The following is a 24,481-nucleotide window of genomic DNA, read 5'->3' on the forward strand; positions in this document are numbered from 1 at the left end:
CTCTCAGTCTGTGACTCCCTGGTCATAGGGAAGCTTATAAAGTCCATCCTGCATGCATAAAGGGCTTCAGTCACCTGTTGAATGCAGCAATGTGTGGCATGCTGAGATGCAGCAAATGTCACCAGCTGAAGCCTGAAAGAAGCCGGATGCATAGAAGGAAAGTGCCGCAGTAACCTTGACTTCAACGGGCAGTGCGGTCCCTGATGGTGCTGGTAGGCTGCAGATCTCCCTTAATGAGCTGGCATATCTCACTGATGACCTCCTTTCGGAAGCACTGCCTTCTAAGGCACGTGTTTTCGGACAAGTTCAAGAATGACTGCTTCTCCCTGTAAATGCGTCGGGTGTAAGGTCTCCTCCTCCTCAGCAGTCTACCACCTCTTTGATTGGGCACATAACGCTCTTCAATATACCTTCTCCAATCGCTAGTCTGCACCACGTGAGTAGTCATCAAAACTGGCTGAGAAATTACAGGCCGCATTAAGATTACTAAATGCCCTATTTATCTGAATTCAGAATTATTAAATTGTCCTCTAAAAACTCAATAAAAATGCAAATTCTCCACAATATGATTAGATGGTTGTCAAGAGATTTTAAAACCACTTTAAAAGCACTCACAAATTACATCAAAGCTCCCATGAACTTGAAGCAGCCTTTTATGAAAAGTCCTCCGAATTACAAAATGGTGTCCATACCGCTGGGTTAAGGTCAGGTGAGTGCAACTGTTTTTGAGGGTTTTTTTGGGCAGTTTATTGGCGAGATGCTGAAAGTCATGCTCGGCAATATTCTGGGCGTAGTTTCCATTATAAATAGTCTTCTGGGCGGTGCACAATTGCTGACGTCATCATTTAACAAAAAAAATATGGCGGATGGTTCAGCCAATTCTCGGCGTTAACTTTATGCCGAAACTTACGCCGGCGATAAATGGGCATTAGTATCCATTATTATTGAAATCTGGGCGTTAGACTAAATCTTAGCAGTTAAATGGGCAATAACTGGGGGGTAGCGGGGCGAACCCGATGGAAAGTCTAGCTCATGGATTTCTTTGTCTCTAAGATTGAGACCATCCAATCGGCCGCCTCTGCCTCTTTCCTTCCTTCCCCTAGCCCCACGGGCCAAATTTTCTCTAAGAATCCCTCCTGCCCTAGCCCTGACCTCACATCTTTCTCCAGTTTTTCTCTGATCTTCCCTCATGACCCTTCCGAGCTCATCCTGTCCATGAGACCCATTTCCTGCTCCCTTGATCCTATTCCGACCAAACTGCTGACCACCATGTTAGCTGACATTGTTAATGGTTCACTCTCCTCAGTTACTGACCCGCTCTCCCTCAATTTTGCTGTCATCACCCCTCTCTTCAAAAAATCAACTCTCCACCCCTCCGTCCTTGCAAACTACCATCCCATCTCCAACCTCCCTTTCCTCTCCAAAGTCCTTGACTGTGTTGTCACCTCCCAAATCCGTGCCGATCTTTCTCACAATTCCATGTTTGAATCCCAATCCGCGCCTGCCACAGTACCGAAACGGCTCTCAACAAAGTCACAAATGACATCCTTTGTGACTGTGACAAGGAAAAACTATCCCTCCTCGCCCTTCTTGACTTGGCTGCAGCCTTTGACGCGGTTGACCACTCTATCCTTCTCCAACACCTCTCCACCGTCATCCAGCTGGGTGGGACTTTACTTGCCTGGTTCCATTCTTACCTATCTAATCATGGCCAGAGAATCATCTGCAATGGCTTCTCTTCCCACCCCTGCATCATTACCTCTGGTGTCCCCCAAGGATCTATCCTTGGTCCCCTCCTAGTTCTCATCTACATGTTGCCTCTCAGACAAAAACACAGCATCAGTTTCCACACGTACGTTGATGATAGCCATCTCTACCTTAATACCACTTCTCTCGACCCCTCCACGGTCTCTAGATTGTCAGACTGCTTGTCCGACATCCAGTTCTGGATGAGCAGAAATTTTCTTCAATTGAATATTTTAAAGACCGAAGCCATTGTTTTTGGTCCCCGCCACAATCTCCGGCCAAAGATTCCATCCCTCTCCCCAACTTCTGTCTGAGGCTGAACCAGCCTATTTGCAATCTTGGTGTTATACGAGCTTTCGACCACATAACCGCAGCATAACGAAGACCGCCTATTTCCACCTCCGTTAACATCGCCCAGCTCCACACTTACCTCAGCTCATCCGCTGTTGAACCCTTCATCCATGCCTTTCTTATCTCTAGACTTTACTATTCTAACGCACGCCTGACTGGCCTCCCACATTCTACCCTACGTAAACTAGAGGTGATCCAAAATTTAGCTGCCCATGTCCTAACTTGCACCAAGTCCCGTTCACCCATCACCCCCGTGCTCGCTGACCTACATTGGCTTCTGGTTAAGCGACGCCTCGATTTCAAAGTTCTCATCCCTTTTTTCAAATCCCTCCATGGCCTCGCCCCTCCCCATCTCTGTAATCTCCTCCAACCCCCCCCCGCGAGATGTCTGCGCTCCTCTAACTCTTCCCTCTTGAGCATCCCTGATTATAATCGCTCAACCATTGGTGGCTGTGTCTTCTGTTGTCTAGCTCTGGAACTCCCTGCCTAAACCTTTTTGCCTCTCTTTCCTCCTTCAAGACACTCCTTAAAACATACCTCTTTGAACAAGCATTTGGTCACCTGCGCTAATTTCTACTTATGCAGCTTGGTGTCAAAAACTTTTCTCACATAATACTCCTGTGAAACACCTTGGGACGTTTCACTACGTTAAAGGCACTATGTAAATAGAAGTTGTTGCTATTTTTGGGACCCTAGCCAAACTGTAGTAAAATCTCCCTGTGATTGTCAGTTATCAGTTAATATATTTTAAGAGTAGGAATCACATACAAGTCTTCTCCCTTGGCCTAATCATTTTTGTTATTCCGCACGTGAGCTTTTTTTAAAGTCAGCTTGGGTTGAAGTCTATAAGTCATTGGAATCTAAAAGTAATTGAGCTTTTACTCATGACAAAATACAATTAAATAACATCACTTGGAAATCTTTTCTGTTTTCATTAAGCATTTTTAAATCCAATTAATGTCAGCCAACCTTATAGCCATTAAGGAACAGAGAAATAGACTTGGCCTTTTCTTGATACTTGTTAGAGACTTCAATTTTATCTGCTCCACCTAATGGCAGAAAATGTGTAAATATCTCTTCGAGGTGAGAGAAGGAAGCTCATACCTGTTCATGTAGAAATGGAAAAAGAGATTACCCAATTTCTTTAGAAAAAAATAACTTGCATTCATACAGCATCTTATCACATCCTCAGTCAGTCCAAAGTGCTTCATAATTAATATTTTTGAAGTGCAGTCACTGTTGTTAAGCATGTGAACATTGCGGCCAGTTTTCATACTGTACTATTCCAGAAACAGAAAATTAGATGAATGACCAATTAAATCGATTTTAGTGCTGCTGGCCAGGATCCCAGGAGAACGCCCTGCTCTTCTTTAAATAGTGCCTAACGTTCACCTGAACAGGCAGATACCACCTCGATTTAACATCTCATCCAAAAGACATCACTCCCACAATATTGCACTAAAATGTTAGCCTGTAGTGGAGCTTGAACCTACAACTATGTGATTTAGAGGCATGAGTGCAACTGAAGCCATCCTGCCACTTTAAAGAAACAGTGGGACTCTATTCTAATTTAGCTGAGCAACAAAACCTTCATTATCCAACATAATAAAAGGGACCTTCCATTGTCTGGTAGATAATGGAAATTGGTAATAATTGGGAGTCTCCAAATCTTCGTCTTACACTTACAGTATAACAATATCACAACCATAGAAACAAAGACAAGGAAATACAAATAACATGAATTGATTTCAACCCCTTTGTGCTATATTGTTTATTTACATCAAACAGGAAGAGACTGGTGTTAATGGACTATGCAATGAGGCAATGTCTTGTATAAGGCTTCAATCCCTTGAACATGCTAGTCGATAATAAGGAAGGCAGATAATAAGATTGCCATGGGACATTGTAGTGCGCTAAGGGTACTATATAAATGCAAGTTGGTGTTGTTGTTGAGTGTGGATAATAAAGGTTCCACAGTAAATAGTCGATATTAATTTTAGATGTATGTTTTGATTGCTGAAAGCATATTGTTTACTACATAGAAACAAAGAATAATAATTCATGAGGGAGAGCTGTCCAAAAATCTCTGAGCGCTGGAAGACCTGAAGAAAATCTGAGGATTGTTCATCAAAGAAGAGAAAAGATTGAGCCGGAAGTTGAAGAATTGCCCGGTGCAGAGTTAGAGCGTGGCAAGCCTAAGGAGGTGTCGTCCCAATCACCTCCCTGCTCCGCTTTTCCCCTCTCTGCTCCGCTTCTCCACCACTTCTCCTTCCCCTTTTCCCCACTCGCCTGCCTCCCTCTCTCCCCTCCCACACTTTAGGGATGTTAACTCTGGTTGGACATATTCCTGGAGGTTTCATCACAAGACCTCCTGCCTCCAATTGCCCCACCCGATCAAACAGCCATTTATACTATCTCCAATTATTTTATAAATAATAAACAAAAGTGTTCAAAGAAAAACAAAATAAACAATTTATTTTAATGCCCCTATGATTTTTCTCCTGCATTGCTCACAACAGTGTCCTGGAGATTAATTCCTAGAGACGCCAGGATAATCCTGGTTTGAAGCCCTCTTCCCTCTCTATAATCTAAATTAATCAAAAATCCCCTCTGGGCCAAATAGATTAAATAAAATCTCAAAACATGGCAATAATTTAAAATTTCACTTGCAGGATGAAGATGACTTCACATAACTTTCAAATTAATCAACAGATTGATAGTTATCTTTTGAATGAGACGTTAAACCGAGGCCCTGTCTGCCCTCTTTTATATCTGTAGTGGGGAAAATGCTTGAAACTATCATTAAGGAAGAAATAGCGGGACATCTAGATAGGAATAGTGCAATCTAGCAGACGCAGCATGGATTTATGAAGGGGAAATCATGTTTAACTAATTTACTGGAATTCTTTGAGGATATAACGAGCATGGTGATAGAGGTGTACCGATGGATGTGGTGTATTTAGATTTCCAAAAGGCATTCGATAAGGTGCCACACAAAAGGTTACTGCAGAAGATAGAGGTACGCGGAGTCAGAGGAAATGTATTAGCATGGATAGAGAATTGGCTGGCGAACAGAAAGCAGAGAGTCGGGATAAATGGGTCCTTTTCGGGTTGGAAATCGGTGGTTAGTGGTGTGCAACAGGGATCGGTGCTGGGACCACAACTGTTTACAATATACATAGATGACCTGGAAGAGGGGACAGAGTGTAGTGTAACAAAATTTGCAGATGACACAAAGATTAGTGGGAAAGCAGGTTGTATAGAGGACAGAGAGAGGCTGCAAAGAGATTTAGATAGGTTACGCAAATGGGCTAAGGTTTGGCAGATGGAATACAATGTCGGAAAGTGTGAGGTCATCCACCTTGGGAAAAAAAACAGTAAAAGGGAATATTATTTGAATGGGGAGAAATTACAACATGCTGAGGTGCAGAGGGACCTGGGGGTCCTTGTGCATGAATCCCAAAAAGTTAGTTTGCAGGTGTAGCAGGTAATCAGGAAGGCGAATGGAATGTTGGCCTTCATTGCGAGAGGGATGAAGTACAAAAGCAGGGAAGTCCTGCTACAACTGTATCAGGTATTGGTAAGGCCGCACCTGGAGTACTGCGTGCAGTTTTGGTCACCTTACTTATGGAAGGATATACTGGCTTTCGAGGGGGTACAGATACGATTCACTAGGCTGATTCCGGAGATGAGGGGGTTACCTTATGATGATAGATGGAGTAGACTGGGTCTTTGCTCGTTGGAGTTCAGAAGGATGAGGGGTGATCTTATAGAAACATTTAAAATAATGAAAGGAATAGACAAGATCGAGGCGGAGAGGTTGTTTCCACTGGTCGGGGAGACTAGAACTAGGGGGCACAGCCTCAAAATACAGGGGAGCCAATTTAAAACCGAGTTGAGAAGGAATTTCTTCTCCCAGAGGGTTGCGAATCTGTGGAATCCTCTGCCCAAGGAAGCAGTTGAGGCTAGCTCATTGAATGTATTCAAGTCACAGATAGATAGATTTTTAACCAAAAGGGAATTAAGGGTTACGGGGAGCGGGCGGGTAAGTGGAGCTGAGTCCACGGCCAGATCAGCCATGATCTTATTGAATGGCCGAGCAGGCTCGAGGGGCTAGATGGCCTACTCCTGTTCCAAATTCTTATGTTCTTATGTTCTCTAAGGTGGATGTAAAAGATCCCATGGCACTGTTTTGAAAAAGAGCAGGGGAGTTCTCCTGTGGCCTGGCTAATATTTATTCCTCAAGCAACATCAGTAAAACAGATTATCTCATCATTTATCTCATTGTTGTTTGTGGGATCTTACAGTGTCCTGTGGTTTCTGTGCTCCCTACATTGCAACAGTGACTACACTTCAAAAAGTACTTCATTGCTGTAAAGTGCTTCGGGTGCCCAAGGTCATGAAAGGCACTACATAAACTCAAGTTCTTTTTAAAATTTTCTTTACCTACCTATACCCTACCTGAAATTAATATTTTAGAATGTTATAAACTGAGCAAACATTATAGCGCTATTGTTCACTCACCTGCATTACCCTGTATGCTTGTATCCATGCTCTCTAAATGGTTAAATCATTAAAAAGTACCCAGCTATTCAGAATTTTACATATGATAAAAAATGTGCATCATTATCTGTGCCATTAAATTTATCAAAAATCAGAATATTGTTATTCATAAAGAGAGATCCAACTGTGCATTTAAAAAAAAATGTATTCACACTAACAGTTTCTACTTCATGCTGGAGAAGTTTATTTTGTAACATTTTGACAGCTGGCTAGTCTTCCTGTAGCATCCTTAATATGTAAAACATTCAGATTAATTCTCTGTCCTGTAAAATACATTTTCAGGTTTAAAAATTGATTTCTTCTGTCATAGAACAACTGCTTTATAAAGAATCAGTACAGTGCTGAATATATATTTAAAATAAAGCTCTTCTCAAATCTTGAAGCTCTCCAGGGGAAAAAAATGCAGAAACAAAACTATTTTCTTTGAAGGTATGAAATCTGTCCATTTCTCCTCAGTCTCCCAGCATATCAATCCAAAAAAATCACAATTGAACTATTTCTTGAATGAACCTAAGGTTTTCACCTCCACTCCCCTACCAGGAAAACATTTGAAGGGTTGAACAATCTTTTCATGAAGGAATTCTTCAAGAAATCTGTCCTAAATTGTTTTTTCACCAGTTTTGGCTTGTCTTCCATGGAATAGTGCTGCTGATTAACTGCTCAACATTTATGGGTCGAAATTCGGTACCGCCGTTTTTAAGGCAATGTCACCGCCTGACTGCTGATTTTAGCGGCAGGCATTGGGTGCAGCCTCAAAGTCCTAAATTCAGTTTTTATACACAAAGATGAGAGAGCAGTGCTAAAAAGTGGCATTGCACACTCATCCTCGGGTGGGAGCTCAGGAGGCCGACTGAATTTCCCGACGGGAGGCTACCGCCATGCTCGAAAAAAAACGGGAAAAAAAAACTAAAAATTCTCCGATCCACACACACACTTCCCCACTCTTAAAACTAATGAAAACATGCAGAAATAAAAAAAAACTTACCTTCCTTTCTAGGCGATTCCACCTGAGATACGCTCTCTGTTATGACAACTTTTTCCTGGCTGTACAGCCACCTATTTGTATGGCAGCCGTACAAAGCAAATGTCGTGACAGAGGCGTCAGAGGCGTTGTATGCTGGATGACGTCACCATGCAGGTGGCACTAGCCGGTGCAGCATTGCCTCTTGGGGCCTCTGCCAAAGAGCAAACTAATTCTAGGGCGAGGTGTCAAGGCCGCTTATTGACGACAGTAAGCATTTGCCCCCCGTTAGCCACCTCCCGCGCGCGGTAACGGGCAGCATATAAAACCCAATTTCGACCCCTTAGTATCTTACACACTTCTAAAATGCAACCCCTCAGTCACCTGCTTTCAAGACTAAAGAGCCCTGGTTTTGCCAGTCTTTTCTGAGAACTCAAAATCTTTATCCCAGGATTGCTTTCCTCAGTGGTTGGAACAGAGATCTTTTTATTGGAAGGGTAAATAAAACATTGAAAAATGAAGATACGTGGTTATGAGGAGGGAGCAGGGCAATGGGATTCGCTTTGAATGCTTAAGCAAATAATTAGCTCAGACATGACTGGCTGTGAACCTATGGCCCCGATCTTAATTTAAGCGGGGGTGGGAGGGAGGAGTTGTAGTTGGGGTCCAGGTTGCTCAGAAATGTTATGCAGTTTTGACTCTACAGCGTGCATCTTTTATTTCCAGCAGGTTCCCTGCCCGGAAGTCAGCCTGAGCGTCAGGCTCAGCTCTGTCAGGCAGGGAACACTGTGACAAAGGCTGCAGCACAAGAGCAGGTAGGGAGCCTACAACTGCATTAATGGGAGCATGAGGATCCAGATCTTGGGGGGTGGTTGCCATTCCCGGGGAGGTGGGGGATGATGGCAGAAACATAGAATTTAGGTGCAGGAGCAGACCATTTGGCCCGTCGAGCCTGCACTGCCATTCAATAAGATCATGGCTGATCATTCAACCTCAGTACCCCTTTCCTGCTTTCTCTCCATATCCCTTTGGCCGTAAGGCCATATCTAACTCCCTTTTGAATATATCTAACGAACTGGCCTCAACAACTTTCTGCGGTAGAGAATGCCACAGGTTAACCACTCTCTGAGTGAAGAAGTTTCTCCTCATCTCGGTCCTAAATGGCTTACCCCTTATTCTTAGACTGTGACCCCTGGTTCTGGAACTCCCCAGCAACGGAAACAGTCTTCCCGCCTCTTAATCTGTCCAATCCCGTCAGAATATTATATGTTACTAGGAAATCCCCTCTCATTCTTCTAAACTCCAGTGGATACAAGCCCAGTTGATCAGTCCAGCCATCCCGGGAATCAGTCTGGTGAACCTTTGCTGTACTCCCTCAATAGCAAGAACGTCCTTCCTCAGATTAGAAGACCAAAACTGAACACAATATTCTAGGTGAGGCCTCACCAAGGCTCTGTACAACTGCAGTAAGACCTCCCTGCTCCTTTACTCAAATCCTCTAGCTATGAAGGCCAACATGCCATTTGCCTTCTTCACCGCCTGCTGTATCTGCATGCCAACTTTAATGACTGATGTACCATGACACTCAGGTCTCGTTGCACCTCCCCTTTTCCTAATCTGTCACCATTAAGATAATATTCTGTCTTCCTGTTTTTGCCCTCAAAGTGGATAACCTCTCATTTATCCACATTATACTGCATCTGCCATGCATTTGCCCACTCACCTAACCTGTCCAAGTCACCCTGCAGCCTCTTAGCATCCTCCTCACAGCTCACACCGCCACCCAGCTTAGTGTCATCTGCAAACTTACATTTTTTATATTACATTCAATTCCTTCATCTAAATCATTGATGTATATTGTAAATAGCTGGGGCCCCAGCACGGAGCCCTGCGGCACCCCACTAGTCACTGTCTGCCATTCTGAAAAGGACCCGTTTATTCCGACTCTCTGCTTCCTGTCTGCCAACCAGTTTTCTATCCATGTCAATACATTATCCCCAATTCCATGTGCTTTAATTTTGCACACTAATCTCTTGTGTGGGACCTTGTCGAAAGCCTTTTGAAGTCCAAATACACCACATCCACTGGTTCTCCCTTGTCCACTCTACTAGTTACATCCTCAAAAAATTCTAAAAGATTTGTTAAGCATGATTTCCCTTTCATAAATCCATGCTGACTTGGACCAATCCAAATGCGCTGCTATTACATCTTTAATAATTGATTCCAACATTTTCCCCACCATCGCAGGCAGGGAAGCGGGTAAGCTTGGGGGCCGGTGGGGAAGCACTCCTGCCCCTCCTGGTCCACAAGCAGTGATGTAAAGACAGTTGCCTTCTCCACAAAGCAGTCCTTGCTTCCCTTTAGCTGCCAGGTTTCCCGAGGTTCGGGAAACCCAGCCTGCAGATAGCCTCATTATAATACTGATATGGTCAATCCGCCTCCTGAGAATGGGTTGGTTGCCCGTCCCCCGTCCCGCTAAATCAGAAGTGGGCGGGTTGGAGGTCAGTTGGAGATTTTTAAAATTTTCACATCTCACCCGTCCCAATCCCACCTGTTTTGGGGTGGGGGGTTAAAATTCACCCATATGATTTTAAGGGACTGTGCTGGATTCACTCCCTGCCCAGATTGAAGGGTTGAATATCTCCTGCTTCCATTGGTTGGAAGAGTTTTAACCAAAATGAGTCAAGCACAAACTGCTCATAATTCAGCACTTATGTAGAGGGTCACTCAAAGACCATTAACACAGATGTGTGGGAAATGGAACGATCATACTGATGCAACTATGCTAGGTTTGGGTTATGAGGAGTTTTCACATGCATCTAATCTATGCTTTATTTGACTTGGGTGCTTAAATGCGCAGTATAGGAGATTTATTTTTCACCTAACCTGTGCTACACGTGACATGCAATTAATTGGGGCAGTATAGAGGAAGCGATCTTTTTCATCCTACTTTACGATTGCTTGATGCTGATTTTTGTGCAAAAACTGAAAAGATTAGAGAGAACTCCAGAAGCATGTAAAAAGAGTGAAATGCGAAGTGATAAGGGGCCCAATTTTGGCCATGACTTGCATCAATTTTTTTGGAGTAAGTTGTTTTTTTCTGGCGTAAGTTAAAAAATGCCATTTTCCCCAAAAAATTTGCTCCAGACTAAGTCAGTTAGGTACGATTTTTTTTTTTAGTTCAGTTGGTTTTTTTCCCAAAAGGGGGCATTCCCAGACACTTATGTCAGTTTTGGCCATTTATGCCATTTTGGCCAGCTAAAAGTTACACCAAATCCACTTAGGTCAGTGTATGTGGCCAGCTCTGAAAAACGTTGCAGGCAGTTAACAAATCGGCGCAGGTAGGATCTGCACCAAGCATTCAATATAAAATTTCAAATACTTACATGAAAATAGGATAAACAATTGAACAACAACAACAACAATTAAAAAATGGTGTTAAATCCTACCTTTAGTTGAAATCGGCCGGGGAAGGCAGTGGGCCGGGTCGGGAGTGGGGGTGGGAGAGGAAAGGCTGGTCTCGGCAGCAAGTTTATAAAGTAGAACTCAAACTGGTTTGTTGTTTGCCCCTCAGTTGACCTCCATAAAATGGGACTGCACATGGTCTTCAGAGGCAGCTTGTCTGTTCTCTGGAAAGGTCCTTTGGCACACTGGACACTCCAAAACAAAGTGCTTCACAAAGTGCTGCTCGAAATCAAAGTCCTCCAGGTTGAGTGGGAAGACGACCTCACACACTGGGCACTTTTGGCTGTCAATGAACTCCTCTTCGGTGTCCTATGAATTCTCCTTGCCATCCTGGCTCTGCACCAAGTCAATGCTTGCACCGGTCTGCAATCCTTCGATATCAGAATGTGCGGCAGGCCACTCGGCCTGGGATAGGGACGGCGTGCTTCGGCCCATCTCACACAGTGTTGGGCTGCGAGGAGCTACTGCACATGCGCGCACACTCTAGCATGCATGTGCAGAGGTCCCGGCACTGTTTTCAGCACCAGGACCTGGCTCCGCACCCCCCCACCCCCCCCCCCCCCAAATAGAATTGCCACGCTGCGCCACCATGGAGGAGAGGCTGGGGAGTGGCCAAAATGGGCCTGAAGATTTATGGCGCCCTAATCGCTCCACAAAAGCAGCGGACCTTTGGTGAGTGCGCCAGAAATTTGTACTGGCCAAAATTTGCCCCAAGGAAACTAGAAATGTGTATAGCTGCAGATACTAAACATAACAGCAGAAAATGTTTCCATTACTACAATAGTACAACAGTCATTGGGATGAAGTTGAGGATCATCAATAAATAGTTAATAAATTCAATTTCTTAAAAGTAATCCCAAGAGAACACTCCCGTAACATACCATTTATTAATGCAAGTAATCTTTGCAGATATCAACACTAACAGCTGGATTTTCAGGTGGTTTGCGACTGAGTTTTCGCCGCATTTTGACCATCCGCGGCGAAAAATCGGGCGCTCGGCTGTTTTTCGCCCTGTCGCGATCCTCGGCTCGGTTTTTGCGGTGATGCTTAGAAGCACCGTCGGCGAGAGCTGCGCCAGGGTGAAACGCTTCCCACTGTGACAACGTCAGAGTTTCGAGACTCACCCAACCCGTACGCCGCGCCCCAATGACTGCCAGGGAAACCACAGCGGTCCAGCCCTGCCGGCAGCGGTAAGCTGGAAAAACTAAAAAGGTAAGTGAAAGTTTTTATTTTTTTATATTTTTGCAGCAATTTGTCAGGTAAGGGTGTTGGCAATATTTTTTTAATGTTTTTTTTCCCCTTCCCAAGGCCTCTCTCGGAGCGCTCCCAGCCCCGCACTAAAGTTGGCGAGGATCCCGTTTTTGCGCTGCGAAAATAGTACAATGCGCCCCTTTGTGCTGCGCCTCTGGCGCAGACCCCAAATGCCAAAGTTAGGCAATTAATCGGCAGCGCTAATTGGGGAGTAATATTCCCGCCCGGCCTTCGCCCCTAAACGAAGAAAGCCGAAAATCCATTCCTAAGATTCTAAACAAGCTGAAAACCCTCAAAACATGTAAATCCTTGAGGATGGAAGGTATCTATTTCCAACGTCCAGGATAAATAGATGGTTTATCAACAGGGTGTTTTTCTGCTCATCAGTATGGGCATCCCACACTATTTTGAGTGGTATAACAGTAAATTGATAACTCTTTGCAACACTATCCCAATAACTTGATGGATTATGTTAATTTTTAGTTCATAGGAAAGTTAGGTCTGCTTGAGGAAATTGTTTTTAGGGTGAGTGCGAATAACCATGTACGTTGGAAGAAAAGTCCGAATTATAACACATGATTAGTTTTGCTGATAAAAGTGTGAGTTTGTGTGAATTTATGAAAGATCAATGATAATACACAAAAAAATGTATTCTTCGCCTTTGTTAAAGCACACCCTATTCCTGTTCCAATATGGTTCAACTTACGATTACCTACCATTCCTTAGCTCATCCATTTACTTATTCCATATCCTTGAAAATGCTATCAATCTGCCTTACACTTGTAACTTTGCCATATCATGTGGTAAGCAAATCAGCAGCAAATTTAAAAAAGTTAAATGCAAGTATTTTCCACCAAGCCATTTATGAAAAGTATGAAAATCATCAGCCCAGAACAGATCCTTGGGAGTCTTTAACCTGATGCCTATATACTCAATCACATTTAGCAAACAGGCAAAAGCATACTCACAAAGAATCCAGTAGACTTTGTAATAACTGAAATAGTAAGTGTTGATCCTGGAAAATAATAAATAAAAACAATGAAAACAGCAATTATATAATGCGGACAAGTTTTATCACCAGGACACATCCATCTTTATTCACACTAAGTAACCATCATTGAAGTTCACCCCCAATTTAAAAAAACTAAGGGTATTTAGGGTAGATTGAAAACAGAATAAGGGCTCACCTTTAACTTTTGAGGATCTAACCAAAAGTGAAGAAATTAATCTATTTTTAATTTTTCCCAATTACTTAAATTCCAGATTTCAAATGCAGAGTTCTGTGACAATGCCACCTTGGTGCTGTACTATATTTAATCCAAGGCAACACAGTAACGAAGACAATGTTTGCATCCAGGAAATTAATTGATTGAATCATGGACAATGGTATCAACTCTCTATGCTTTTTTGATACCTCTGATCCTCTCCTATGCCTTCTAAGCTATACTTATTAGCCAATTTGAACAAATTCTATGTCTCAACAATTATATATTTGTGCAGTTGAAATCCAGTGTTAAGGGTTGACCTTACACCAGAGTAAAGTTGAACAAGTCTCCCCCTCCTGCAAGAAGTCATGCTCTGCTTTGCTCCAGAGTCAGGTCAGGCCCTGGATCTGGACAAAGACTATTAACTGGTAATGCTGGTACAAAGAGAACTATTGTAGTGTAAATGCACGTACGAATGCATGCAAATCCAGTTGTAGTGTGAATGCACCCACAGACTTCCTATTCTATATGCCTTCAAGTCTTCACTCTACCCAACATCCTAATGCACTTCAGTCTCCCCTATCCATAGCCACTTCATAAGGTGCCTACTCCAGCTGTTGAAGCTAAAGGTCATCAGGAAACACCATTAGGAGTCAAGGATAGCCCCACCTCTGTCTCATCAGAAAAAGGCCTACTTTCACAAGATTTCAGACCTCAATGAATCTGGGGTAGCCTCATCTTTGAAAGCATTCCGCCACTGTGTCTTACTGCAAGCGGTTTGAATAGCTAAGCATGGACTGGTTGAGCTGATTGGCCCGTTTCTGTGCCGTATATTCTATGTAATGCTATGAATGAGGATGTTGGAGTGGAGAAGTCACCATATCAAGAGGCTGGGGGAGGAGAGATGGGAACACCAATTTACCATATGTATATAAAAGGGAAATGCATGGAACAATTATTTTGGAACTATAACTGGGGAAATATCAGCTGCCCTATTATACAGGTATCTCTACTCTTGCTGATGTGTAAAAATATCTGGATTCCTAGGACATATAGCTGCACATGCACATCAAGTTATTGTTACAACTGACCCCAAATATATTGTTTTTAGTGCTAATGAGCTGTAGATAGTGTGTTCACAAAAACACATTTAATTGTTGACTTTTTCTGTTGGGCAATAAAAGGCTTCAACTAAAATGCTGACAAGTAATGACTCTAAAAGATTTCTTTGAAGATCTATTATTTTGTGAGTCATCATGTTTATATATATTTTTTGTGGGGTACGTATGTTCATTATTTTACTCTGGAGTGAAGACACTGAGGCAACATCAACAAAGAGGATAACTTTAAAAAGGAGAAAAACAAAGACAAAGATTCAGATACTAAAATCTCAAAGTGCGAGAGCAAGTTGATAAAGCTGTAAACAAAAAAATAGAATCCGAGGCTTTATAAACAGAGGCGTTACATTTGAGGATTTCTGATCTTTTTATCTACACTGAAAGTATTTGGAAATGGTTTGTGCATAAGTGATGTGTTTTAAAGCAAAGTGTATCAAAAAAAAAAAACAGGTTGAAGGCGTTACAGTAGGGTGACCATATTTTCTCAACTGAAGTGGGGGACACACAAAGTGGGAGCACAGCAAAGTAGCCAGGATGAAAAATGTAGGTTGCGCAGCTTAGCGAGGTAACATTTTATAGCAGCCTATATTTTAGCAACTGCACATATACACTACAAATGCAAAACAAATGTGCATATAATTACTGTGGATATGATGTCACCATTGAAGCGCATTCAGACACCATTCACCCGCCCCCCCCCCGCTACACCCCTCACCAGTAACTGAGGTCACATCGATTCCCCGCCTCTCCCCCCCCCGTGACTGAGGTCATACTTGACCCCTCCCCCCAGAGACAGAGGTCACAACTAACCCCCCCCCCAGAGACAGAGGTCACACATGTCTCTGGGGGGAGGGAGGAGACATGGGGGGACATCTCCTCCCCCCCCCCCCCCCCGCCACGTGACCCTAACCCTAACCTGATCTTTCATCCCACTGCGCCACCCCCCCCCCCGCCCTTGGCTGAGGTCACACCTTCCCTTCCCCACCCCCATGGAGGCGCGAGCTCACACCAGACCCCTCTCTCCCAGTGACCTCAGGTCACACCAGACCCCAACCGCCCCCCCATCTCCCTTCCACCAACAGTATCTAGGATTAGTCCGCCTCTTGCCCGGTGACTGGATGCTTCCCCACAGCCCCTCACTCAGCCGCTCCGGTTGCCGTGCACCCAAGCACCTCCGCCGTTGATAATCCAACAGCACGGCAAACAACATAAGAAATAGGAGCAGGAGTAGGCCACCTAACCCCTCGAGCCTGCTCCGCCAATTAATATTATGTTTAATAAGATCATGGCTGATCTAATCATGGACTCAGCTCCACTTCCCTGCCCAATCTCCATAACCCTTTATTCCCTTATTGCTCAAAAATCTGTCTATCTCCGCCATAAATATACTCAATGACCCAGCCTCCACAGTACTCTGGGGCAGAGAATTCCACAGATTACAACCCTCAGAAGAAATTCCTCCTCATCTCAGTTTTAAATGGGCGGCCCCTTATTCTGAGACTATGTCCCAGAGTTTTAGTTTCCCCTGTGAGTGGAAATATCCTCTCTGCATCCGCCTTGTCGAGTCCCCTCATTATCTTATATGTTTTGATAAGATCACCTCTCATTCTCCAATGAGTATAGGCCCAACCTACTCAACCTATCTTCATAAGTCAACCCCCTCATCTCCAGAATCATCCTCGTGAATCTTCTCTGAACAGCTTCCAATTCAAGTTTTTCCTTCCTTAAATACGCAGACCAAAACTGTATGCAGTACTCCAGGTGTGGCCTCACCAATACCCTGTACAGTTGTAGCAAGACTTCTCTGCTTTTATACCCTATTCCCCTTGCAATAAAGGCCAACATTCCATTTGCCTTCCTGATTACTTGCTGTACCTGCATACTAACATTTTGCGTTTCATGCACAAGGATCCCCAGGTCTCTCTGTACTACAGCACTTTGCAATTTTTCTCCATTTAAATTATAATTTGCTTTTCTATTATTTCTGCGAAAGTGGATAACCTCACATTTTCCAACATTATACTCCATCTGCCAAATTTTTGCCCACTCACTTAGCCTGTCTATATCCCTTTGCAGATTTTTTGTGTTCTCACAATTTGCTTTCCCACCCATCTTTGTATCATCAGCAAGCTTGGCTACATTACACTCAGTCCCTTCATCCAAGTCATTACTATATATTGTAAATACTTCAGGACCCAGCACCAATCCCTGCAGTACCCCACTAATTACCATTTGCCAACCAGAAAATGACCCATTTATCCCGACTCTGTTTTTTGTTAGTTAGCCAATCCTCTATCCATGCTAATATATTACCCCCAACCGTGTGAACTTCTATCTTGTGCAGTAACCTTTTATGTGGCACCTTATCGAATGCCTTCTGCAAATCCAAATACACCACATCCACTGGTTCCCCCTTATCCACCCTGCTCATTACATTCTCAAAGAGCTCCAGCAAGTTTGTCAAACATGATTTCCCTTTCATAAAACCATGCTGACTCTGCTTGATTGAATCATGCGTTTCCAAATGTCTCGCTACTGCTTCCTTAATAATGGACTCCAGCATTTTCCCAACAACAGATGTTAGACTAACTGGTCTATAGTTTCCTGCTTTTTGTCTGCCTCCTTTTTTTTAAAAAAATAGGGGCGTTGCATTTGCAGTTTTCCAATCCGCTGGGACCAGAATCCAGGGAATTTTGGTAGATTACAACCAATGCATCCACTATCTCTGCAGCCACTTCTTTTAAGACCCTAGGATGCAAGCCATCAGATCAAGGGGACTTGCCGCCTTTAGTCCGATTATTTTTTTACTGAATACTACTTCATTAGTGATAAGTATTAAGTTCCTCCCTTCCTATAGCCCCTTAATTATCCACTATTGGGATATTTTTAGTGCCTTCTATCATGAAGACTGATACAAAATAGTTGTTTAACGTCTCTGCCATTTCCCTGTTCTCCATTATTAATTCCCCAGTCTAATCCTCTAGGCCACTCTTTTCCTTTTTATGTACCTGTAGAAACTCCTTAGAATTATCTTCTGATTTTTGTGAACATGTCTAAAACAAGAAATGGGTGGTCGGAGGAATTTATTGCTTTGAATGTACTCGTGACCACATTTGTTTCTAATCACACACGCTCATCAAAGGGAACAGCGATGCAAGAACTGCCCAACCCTAGCAAAGCACACTTTTGGTGGTGGTGAGGAGGTGGGTGTCGGGGGGGGGGGGGGAAGAGGGCATGCAGATGTCTTAGACTGGAATATGGTTTGCAGGGTCAGATGGCTCAAGAACAGCTGTCAGGCTGGTCTGAAGTCACAGCCTCTCCTGTTCACTATGGCAACACTGTCGGATGTATACGGTCACTATCCATTGAATTAAAATCAAAACTGCCCTGATTCTAATATTTTTTTCTCCAAAATAAGAGAGTGATTCAAAGAATGTGGCCAATAATGCAACCTGCAGTGCTACTCGTGTCAGTTCTTTTCAGGCACTGTGTATCACTTCACATGAAATAAATAACCTTGTACTAGAAATTGAGATCAGCCTACTTCCATACTACTGAAGCTCTGGATGTATCGCTCCTAAAGCACTGTAAATTAATCAGTGCCAACAGCCAGTGAAGGCTGACCCCGCCATCTCCTGGCGTTTGCCATCATACTGGGATACATTGAACATCTCGAGCCTTATATAGGTCTCAATGGTCAATTTTTCAGGGCGTGGGAACTCAATGCACTCCAGCCCTTCAGTCAGAAACCATCTCATCAGCTACAACAAGTACTTCACTTTCAGGAGGGTGAGAAGAAGCATCATCCAAATACAGAAAGGCAAAGGATGTGAGCTTAAATGAAGGGCAGGAGAGGATTGTAGAGATAGGATGAAGTGAGTTGACGGAGGGATTTGCAGATGAAGACCAAAAATTTGAAATTAATACTTTGGGGAAATGGAGTGTCTGTGCTGGCTGGCAAATATGGAGATGTTTGGCGAGTCGGACTTAGAACCGAATAGAATGGAGAAGTTGGAACTTGCTAAGTGTGGAGTTAAGAAGCCATTGAGCAGCCCATTAATTTATCTTCACAGAGTTGTGAATGCTTTTTCCACACAGACAACTTTGTTGGGGAAATATATTTTTTCTAATTTCACATCTGATGACAAAAGTGTGCATCAGGGTTTCGGTAGTAGTGGGGCTGAGGTAGTGACAAACTCAGTAAATTCTTGCAGAGGTGTAAATAGATGGCATTAGTGATTGGTCAAATGTGGTGTGTGAAGCTTAACTCAGGGTCAAATAAGGATGCTGCTTCTGAGAGGCAGCATGTATATGAAGATTAGGAGGGAGCTAAGAGTTGAACCTTGGGGAAGACTGCAGTTGACTTTATGGGCATGAGATCAAGCGTTTCAGGATTGTTCCGAGGATAGACAAAAATGGATCATCAGGAAAAGTCAAGCTCTCTTCAATCCGCCAAGGCCAAGATTTTGCTCACCTCGGTGCGTCTGGTGCGGTCGGTGGTGGTGGAGGGTCGCAGCACTGCTGCTGGCTCCATCCCACTGTCCAAAATGAATTTACATTGATCGGGCTTTTTAAGCCCGCCCAGCGCGTTTCCCGGTTCAATCAAAGGAAGCGAGTCTGATGACGTCATTCATGATGCATCATCAGACGGTTTCCTTAAAGGGACCATGGTCACCTTACTTTTAATTTTTGTGCTGTCAGTGTTCCACAGCAATGAAGTGCTGCAAACACTGACTATCACTGCACAAAGGTATAGGGCTGCACCCAGGTTCTCCCATGACTCCCACCATATGCTTATGGAGGAAGTCACAGCATGCAGGGAGGCCCTCTTCCAACAACAACAACTTGTATTTATATAGTGCCTTTAACGTAGTGAAACGTCCCAAGACGCATCACAGGAGTATAATGCAATAAGAATTTGACATCGAGCCGTACAAGTAGAAATTAACACAGGTGACCTCAAAGAGGCATGTTTTATGGAGCATCTTGAAGGAGGAAAGAGAGGTAGAGAGACGGAGAGGTTTAAGGAGGGAATTCCAGAGATTGAAGCCTAGGCAACAGAAGGCACGGCCACCTACGGTTGAGCGATTACAATCATGCATGCTCAGGAGGGCAGAATTAGAGCAGTACAGACATCTCGGGGGGTTGTGAGGCTGGAGGAGATTAGAGAGATAGGAAGGGGCGAGGCCATGGAGGGATTTGAAAATAAGGATAAGAATTTTGAAATCGAGGCACTGCTTAACCGGAAACCAACGTAGGTCAGCGAGCACATGGGTGATAGGTGAGCGGGACTTGGTGAGAGTTAGGACATGGGCAAAAGACACCTCCCCAGGAGACTACCAAAGCCGGGTTGCACATTACAGAGGAGGTCACAAGCAGGAGGTCGACAGGAAGATCTGGGTGCAGTGGCGCAAACTTTCAATGATCTCATTAGATCACAAAACATTGGTACAAAGCCATTCACCTTTATCCTCCTGTGCCTCTCATCACATCCCAATCACTCTGCCTTCCCTACCCGACTCCAGCACATCCTTACTCACTCCAACTTATCTTGCACCTCCACCCATCCCTCTCGCTCTATTTACAATATCACTGTAGTGCATAGAGAAAGAATCAGACTGAACACTGAGCTCAAAGTAAAGTGTGACCGTAGTCTTTTATTGCAGGTCTCCAGAGTGCCTCTCCAACCTGTGAAGCCTCCTTAAATACCTGTGCTCCCAAGGGATTATGGGATCCCTTGGGACTCCATGGGATGAGCCCTCTGGTGGCTGTACAGAGTAAATACAAGTTTACATATATGACAACACTCCACCCGCCAATGTCAAGGGTGTAACTATTTACAATGTGAGTCGATCTGGGGCCCTTCTTGCTCTGGTTGATCGTCTTGGTGTGAAAGCTGGTATTGTTGAATCATTTGTTGGGCCCTCGCTGGGCTGCTGTGGATGATGGGTTCTGCTTCATGGTCAACCGTGGTGCCGGTTGCCACTGGTGTGTATGTTGGGGGATCAAAAAGGTAGGGTCCAAGGTGGGTTTGCTCAAGATAGATCGCGAATCTGAGTTTGATTTGGTCCAAGTGTTTCCGGTGAATGAGTCCGTTTGAAAGTTTGACCCGAAACACCCTGCTCTCTTCTTTGGCCACGACAGTGCCGGGAAGCCACTTGGGACCTTGTCCATAATTTAATACAAATACATGATCATTGATTTCAATCTTGCGTGATACATTTGAACTATCATGGTATGCAACTTTGTTCAAGCCACCTGATCTCTACCTGTTCATGTAGGTCAGGGTGAACTAACGAGAGCCTTGTCTTAAGTGCTCTTTTCATGAGCAGTTCAGCAGGTGAGATCCCAGTCAGTGAGTGGGTTCTCGTGCAGTAGCTAAGCAGGACTCGGGATAGGTGAGTCTGCAGTGAGCCTTCAGTTACCCTCTTCAAGCCATGCTTGATGGTTTGCACTGCTCTCTCTGCCTGACCATTGGACGCTGGTTTAAGGGGCAGATGTGACATGTTTGATCCCGTTACGGGTCATGAATTCTTTGAACTCAGCACTGGTAAAACATGTACCGTTGTCGCTCACCAGGACATCGGATAGGCCGTGTGTGGCAAACATGGCCCGCAGGCTTTCAGTAGTGGCAGCCGACGTGCCAGCCGACATTATCTCACATTCAATCCACTTGGAGTATGCGTCTACAACCACAAGGAATATTTTACCCAAGAACGGGCCTGCATAGTCGACGTGTACCCTAGACCACGGTTTGGAGGGCCAAGACCATAAACTTAGCAGCGCCTCCCTGGGTGCATTGCTTAACTGCAAGCATGCATTACATCTGTGAACGCAGGACTCTGAGTCCGCATCAATACCGGGCCACCACACGTGGGATCTGGTTATCGCTTTCATCATTATGATGCCTGGGTGGGTATTGTGGAGGTCATTGATGAAGGTGTCTCCGCCCTTCTTGGGGACCACTACTCAATTGCCCCACAGAAGGCAGTCTCTGCCTGGATAGACATTTCATCTTTGCGCTGCTGGAACGGCTTTATCTCTTCCTGCATTTCCACTGGGACACTGGACCAGCTCCCGTGAAGCACACAGCTTTTGACCAGAGATAATAAGGGGTCATGGCTTGTCCAGGTTTTGATCTGCCGGGCAGTGACGGGTGATTGCTCACTCTCAAATGCTTCCATAACCATGGCTGGATCTGCAGGCTGTGCCATTTCCACCCCCGTGGTGGGCAATGGCAGCCTACTGACAGCATCGGTGCAGTTTTCTGAGCCTGGCCTGTGGTGGATGGCGTAGTTGCATGTGGACAACGTGAGCGCCCATCTCTGGATGCGGCTAGTGCTTTGGTATTTATCCCTTTACTCTCGGAAAACAGGGATATAAGTGGCTTATGGTCAGTTTCCAATTCGAATTTTAGCCCAAACAGGTATTGATGCATTTTCTTTACCCCATAGACACACGCTAACGCTTCTTTCTCAATCATGCTGTAGGCACTCTCAGCTTTAGACAGACTCCTGGATGCATCAGCAACCGGTTGCAGTTTCCCGAAATTATTAGCTTGTTGCAATAGATACCCAACGCCATATGACGACGCATCACATGCTAGTACCAAACGCTTACATGGATCATACAACACGAGCAATTTGTTTGAGTATAACAATTTTCTCGCTTTTACAAAGGCATTTTCTTGGCTTTTGCTCCAAACCCATTCGCCCCCTTTTCGTAGTAAGACATGTAGTGGTTCAAGCAGTGTGCTGAGACCCGATAAGAAGTTACCAAAATAATTCAGGAGTCCCAGAAATGAACACAGCTCCGTCATGTTCTGTGGCCTCGGTGCTTTCTCGATTGCTTCCGTCTTCGCGTTGGTGGGCCTGATGCCGTCCGCCACAATCCTCCTTCCCAGGAACTCCATTTCAGGCGCCCGGAAAACGCACTTCGAGCGTTTTAACCTGAGCCCCACGCGGTTGAGTCGACTAAGAACCTCCTCCTGGTTCTGCAGATGCTCGACTGTGTTCCGACCTGTGACCTAGATGTCGTCCTGGAAGACCACAGTGTGTGGGACCGACTTCAGTAAACTTTCCATTTTCTCTGGAATCTCGCCGCCGCCGATCGGATTCCAAACGGGCATCTGTTATAAACAAAAAGACCTTTGTGCATGTTGATGCAGGTGAGGGCCTTTGATCATTCCTCCAGTTGCTGCGTCATGTCGGCTGAAGTCAGATCCAGCTTCATGAATGTCTTTCCTCCCGCCAGCGTTGCAAAGAGGTCGTCGGCCTTTGGTAGTGGGCATTGGTCTTGCAGGGAGAAACGATTGACAGTTACTTTGTAATCGCCACAGATTCTGACGGTGCCGTTTCCCTTGAGGATTGGGATGATAGGACTGGCCCACTCGTTGAACTTGATCGGGTAAATGATGCCGTCTCTTTGCAGCCGGTCCAGCTCGATCTCTACCCTTTCTCTCATCATGTACGGTACTGCTCTCGCCTTGTGATGGATGGGTCGTGCCCCCGAAATTAAGTGGATCTGTACTTTTGCTCCTTGGAATTTCCCGATGCCTGGTTCGAACAGCGAAGGAAATTTGTTTTAAGACCTGGGTACACAAAGTGTCGTCAGCGGGCGATAGCGCTCAGACGTCGTCCCAGTTCCAGCGTATCTTTCCCAGCCAGCTCCTGCCGAGCAACGTGGGACCATCGCCCGGTATCACCCAGAGTGGTAGCTTGTGCACCACTCCATCGTAGGGGACCTTTACAGTCGCACTGCCGATTACAGGAATCAGTTCTTTCGTGTAAGTTCTTAGTTTCGTGTAAACTGGAGTCAAGACTGGCCTTGAGGCCTTGTTGCACCACAACCTTTTGAAAGTCGTTTTGCCCATGATGGATTGGCTCACGCCTGTGTCCAGTTCCATTGACACCGGGAGTCCATTTAGTTCAACATTCAGCATTAACGGGGGACAATTCATGGTGAATGTGCGCACCCCATGTACCTCTGCCTCCTCAATCTGAGGCTCTAGTTCGTGGATCTGTCCTCCACTGCAACATGGTGGTTTGCAGGTTTAACAGGATTTACAGCTTGCCTGCACACTCGTTGGAGGTGTCCCATTGTTCCACAGCCCTTGCAAACGTACTCTTTGAATCGGCATGAATGGAAACGATTGATCACCCCCGCAGCGCCAACAAGGTGTTAATGGCCTTGCATTCATCACCCTTGATGGTGGACTCAGACATCTGCGGACGTGTGGCTGTAGGTAGGTGTGACCTGCCCTGTACGTTACGATTCGAAAACATCACTTTGTTCACAGTACTTGTAGCAGCACTTGTGTGCTGAGAGATTTGCTTTGGATTGCCACTGGTGGCAATGAACGCCTGGGCTATTGCTATGGCCCTTCTCAAGGTTGGGGTCTCTACAGTCAAAAGTTTGCGAAGTATGGTTTCGTGGCCAATGCCAAGTACGAAAAAGTCTCTGAGCACGCGCTCCAAATTCGCAATGTCCTGCAAGGCGCCTTAGCTCGGTGACATAATGCGCCACTTCCTGTCCTTCAGACCTTTTGAGGGGTACCTCGCCATCAGAACGCTTTCCTTTGGGTTCAAATGCTCTCGGACCTGTGTGCACAAATCGTCGTATGATTTCTCCGTGGGTTTCACTGGAGTGAGCAGACTCTTCATGAGGCCATACGTTGGTGCCCCACAGATGGCGAGGAGGATCGCCCTTCGTTTGGCAGAGCTCTCTTCCCCATCTAGCTCGTTGGCCACGAAGTATTGGTTGAGTCGCTCCACAAAAGTTTCCCAATCATCTCCCTCCGAGAATTTCTCCAAGATGCCTAC

General features: G+C 44.8%; 1 protein-coding gene across 1 annotated transcript in view; it reads right to left on the bottom strand.

Annotated features, from left to right (window-relative positions):
* Nucleotides 1-24,481, bottom strand: part of vps8 (VPS8 subunit of CORVET complex) — a 961,193-nt gene that overhangs the window by 607,109 nt on the left and 329,603 nt on the right. Inside the window, exon 34 of the mRNA XM_070876055.1 lies at nt 13,306-13,352. Within this exon, the coding sequence (XP_070732156.1) occupies nt 13,306-13,352 (47 nt within the window). The remainder of the gene's footprint in view (nt 1-13,305; nt 13,353-24,481) is intronic.

Source organism: Pristiophorus japonicus, chromosome 3 (genome assembly GCF_044704955.1).
Source record: "Pristiophorus japonicus isolate sPriJap1 chromosome 3, sPriJap1.hap1, whole genome shotgun sequence".
Lineage (NCBI taxonomy): Eukaryota > Metazoa > Chordata > Chondrichthyes > Pristiophoridae > Pristiophorus > Pristiophorus japonicus.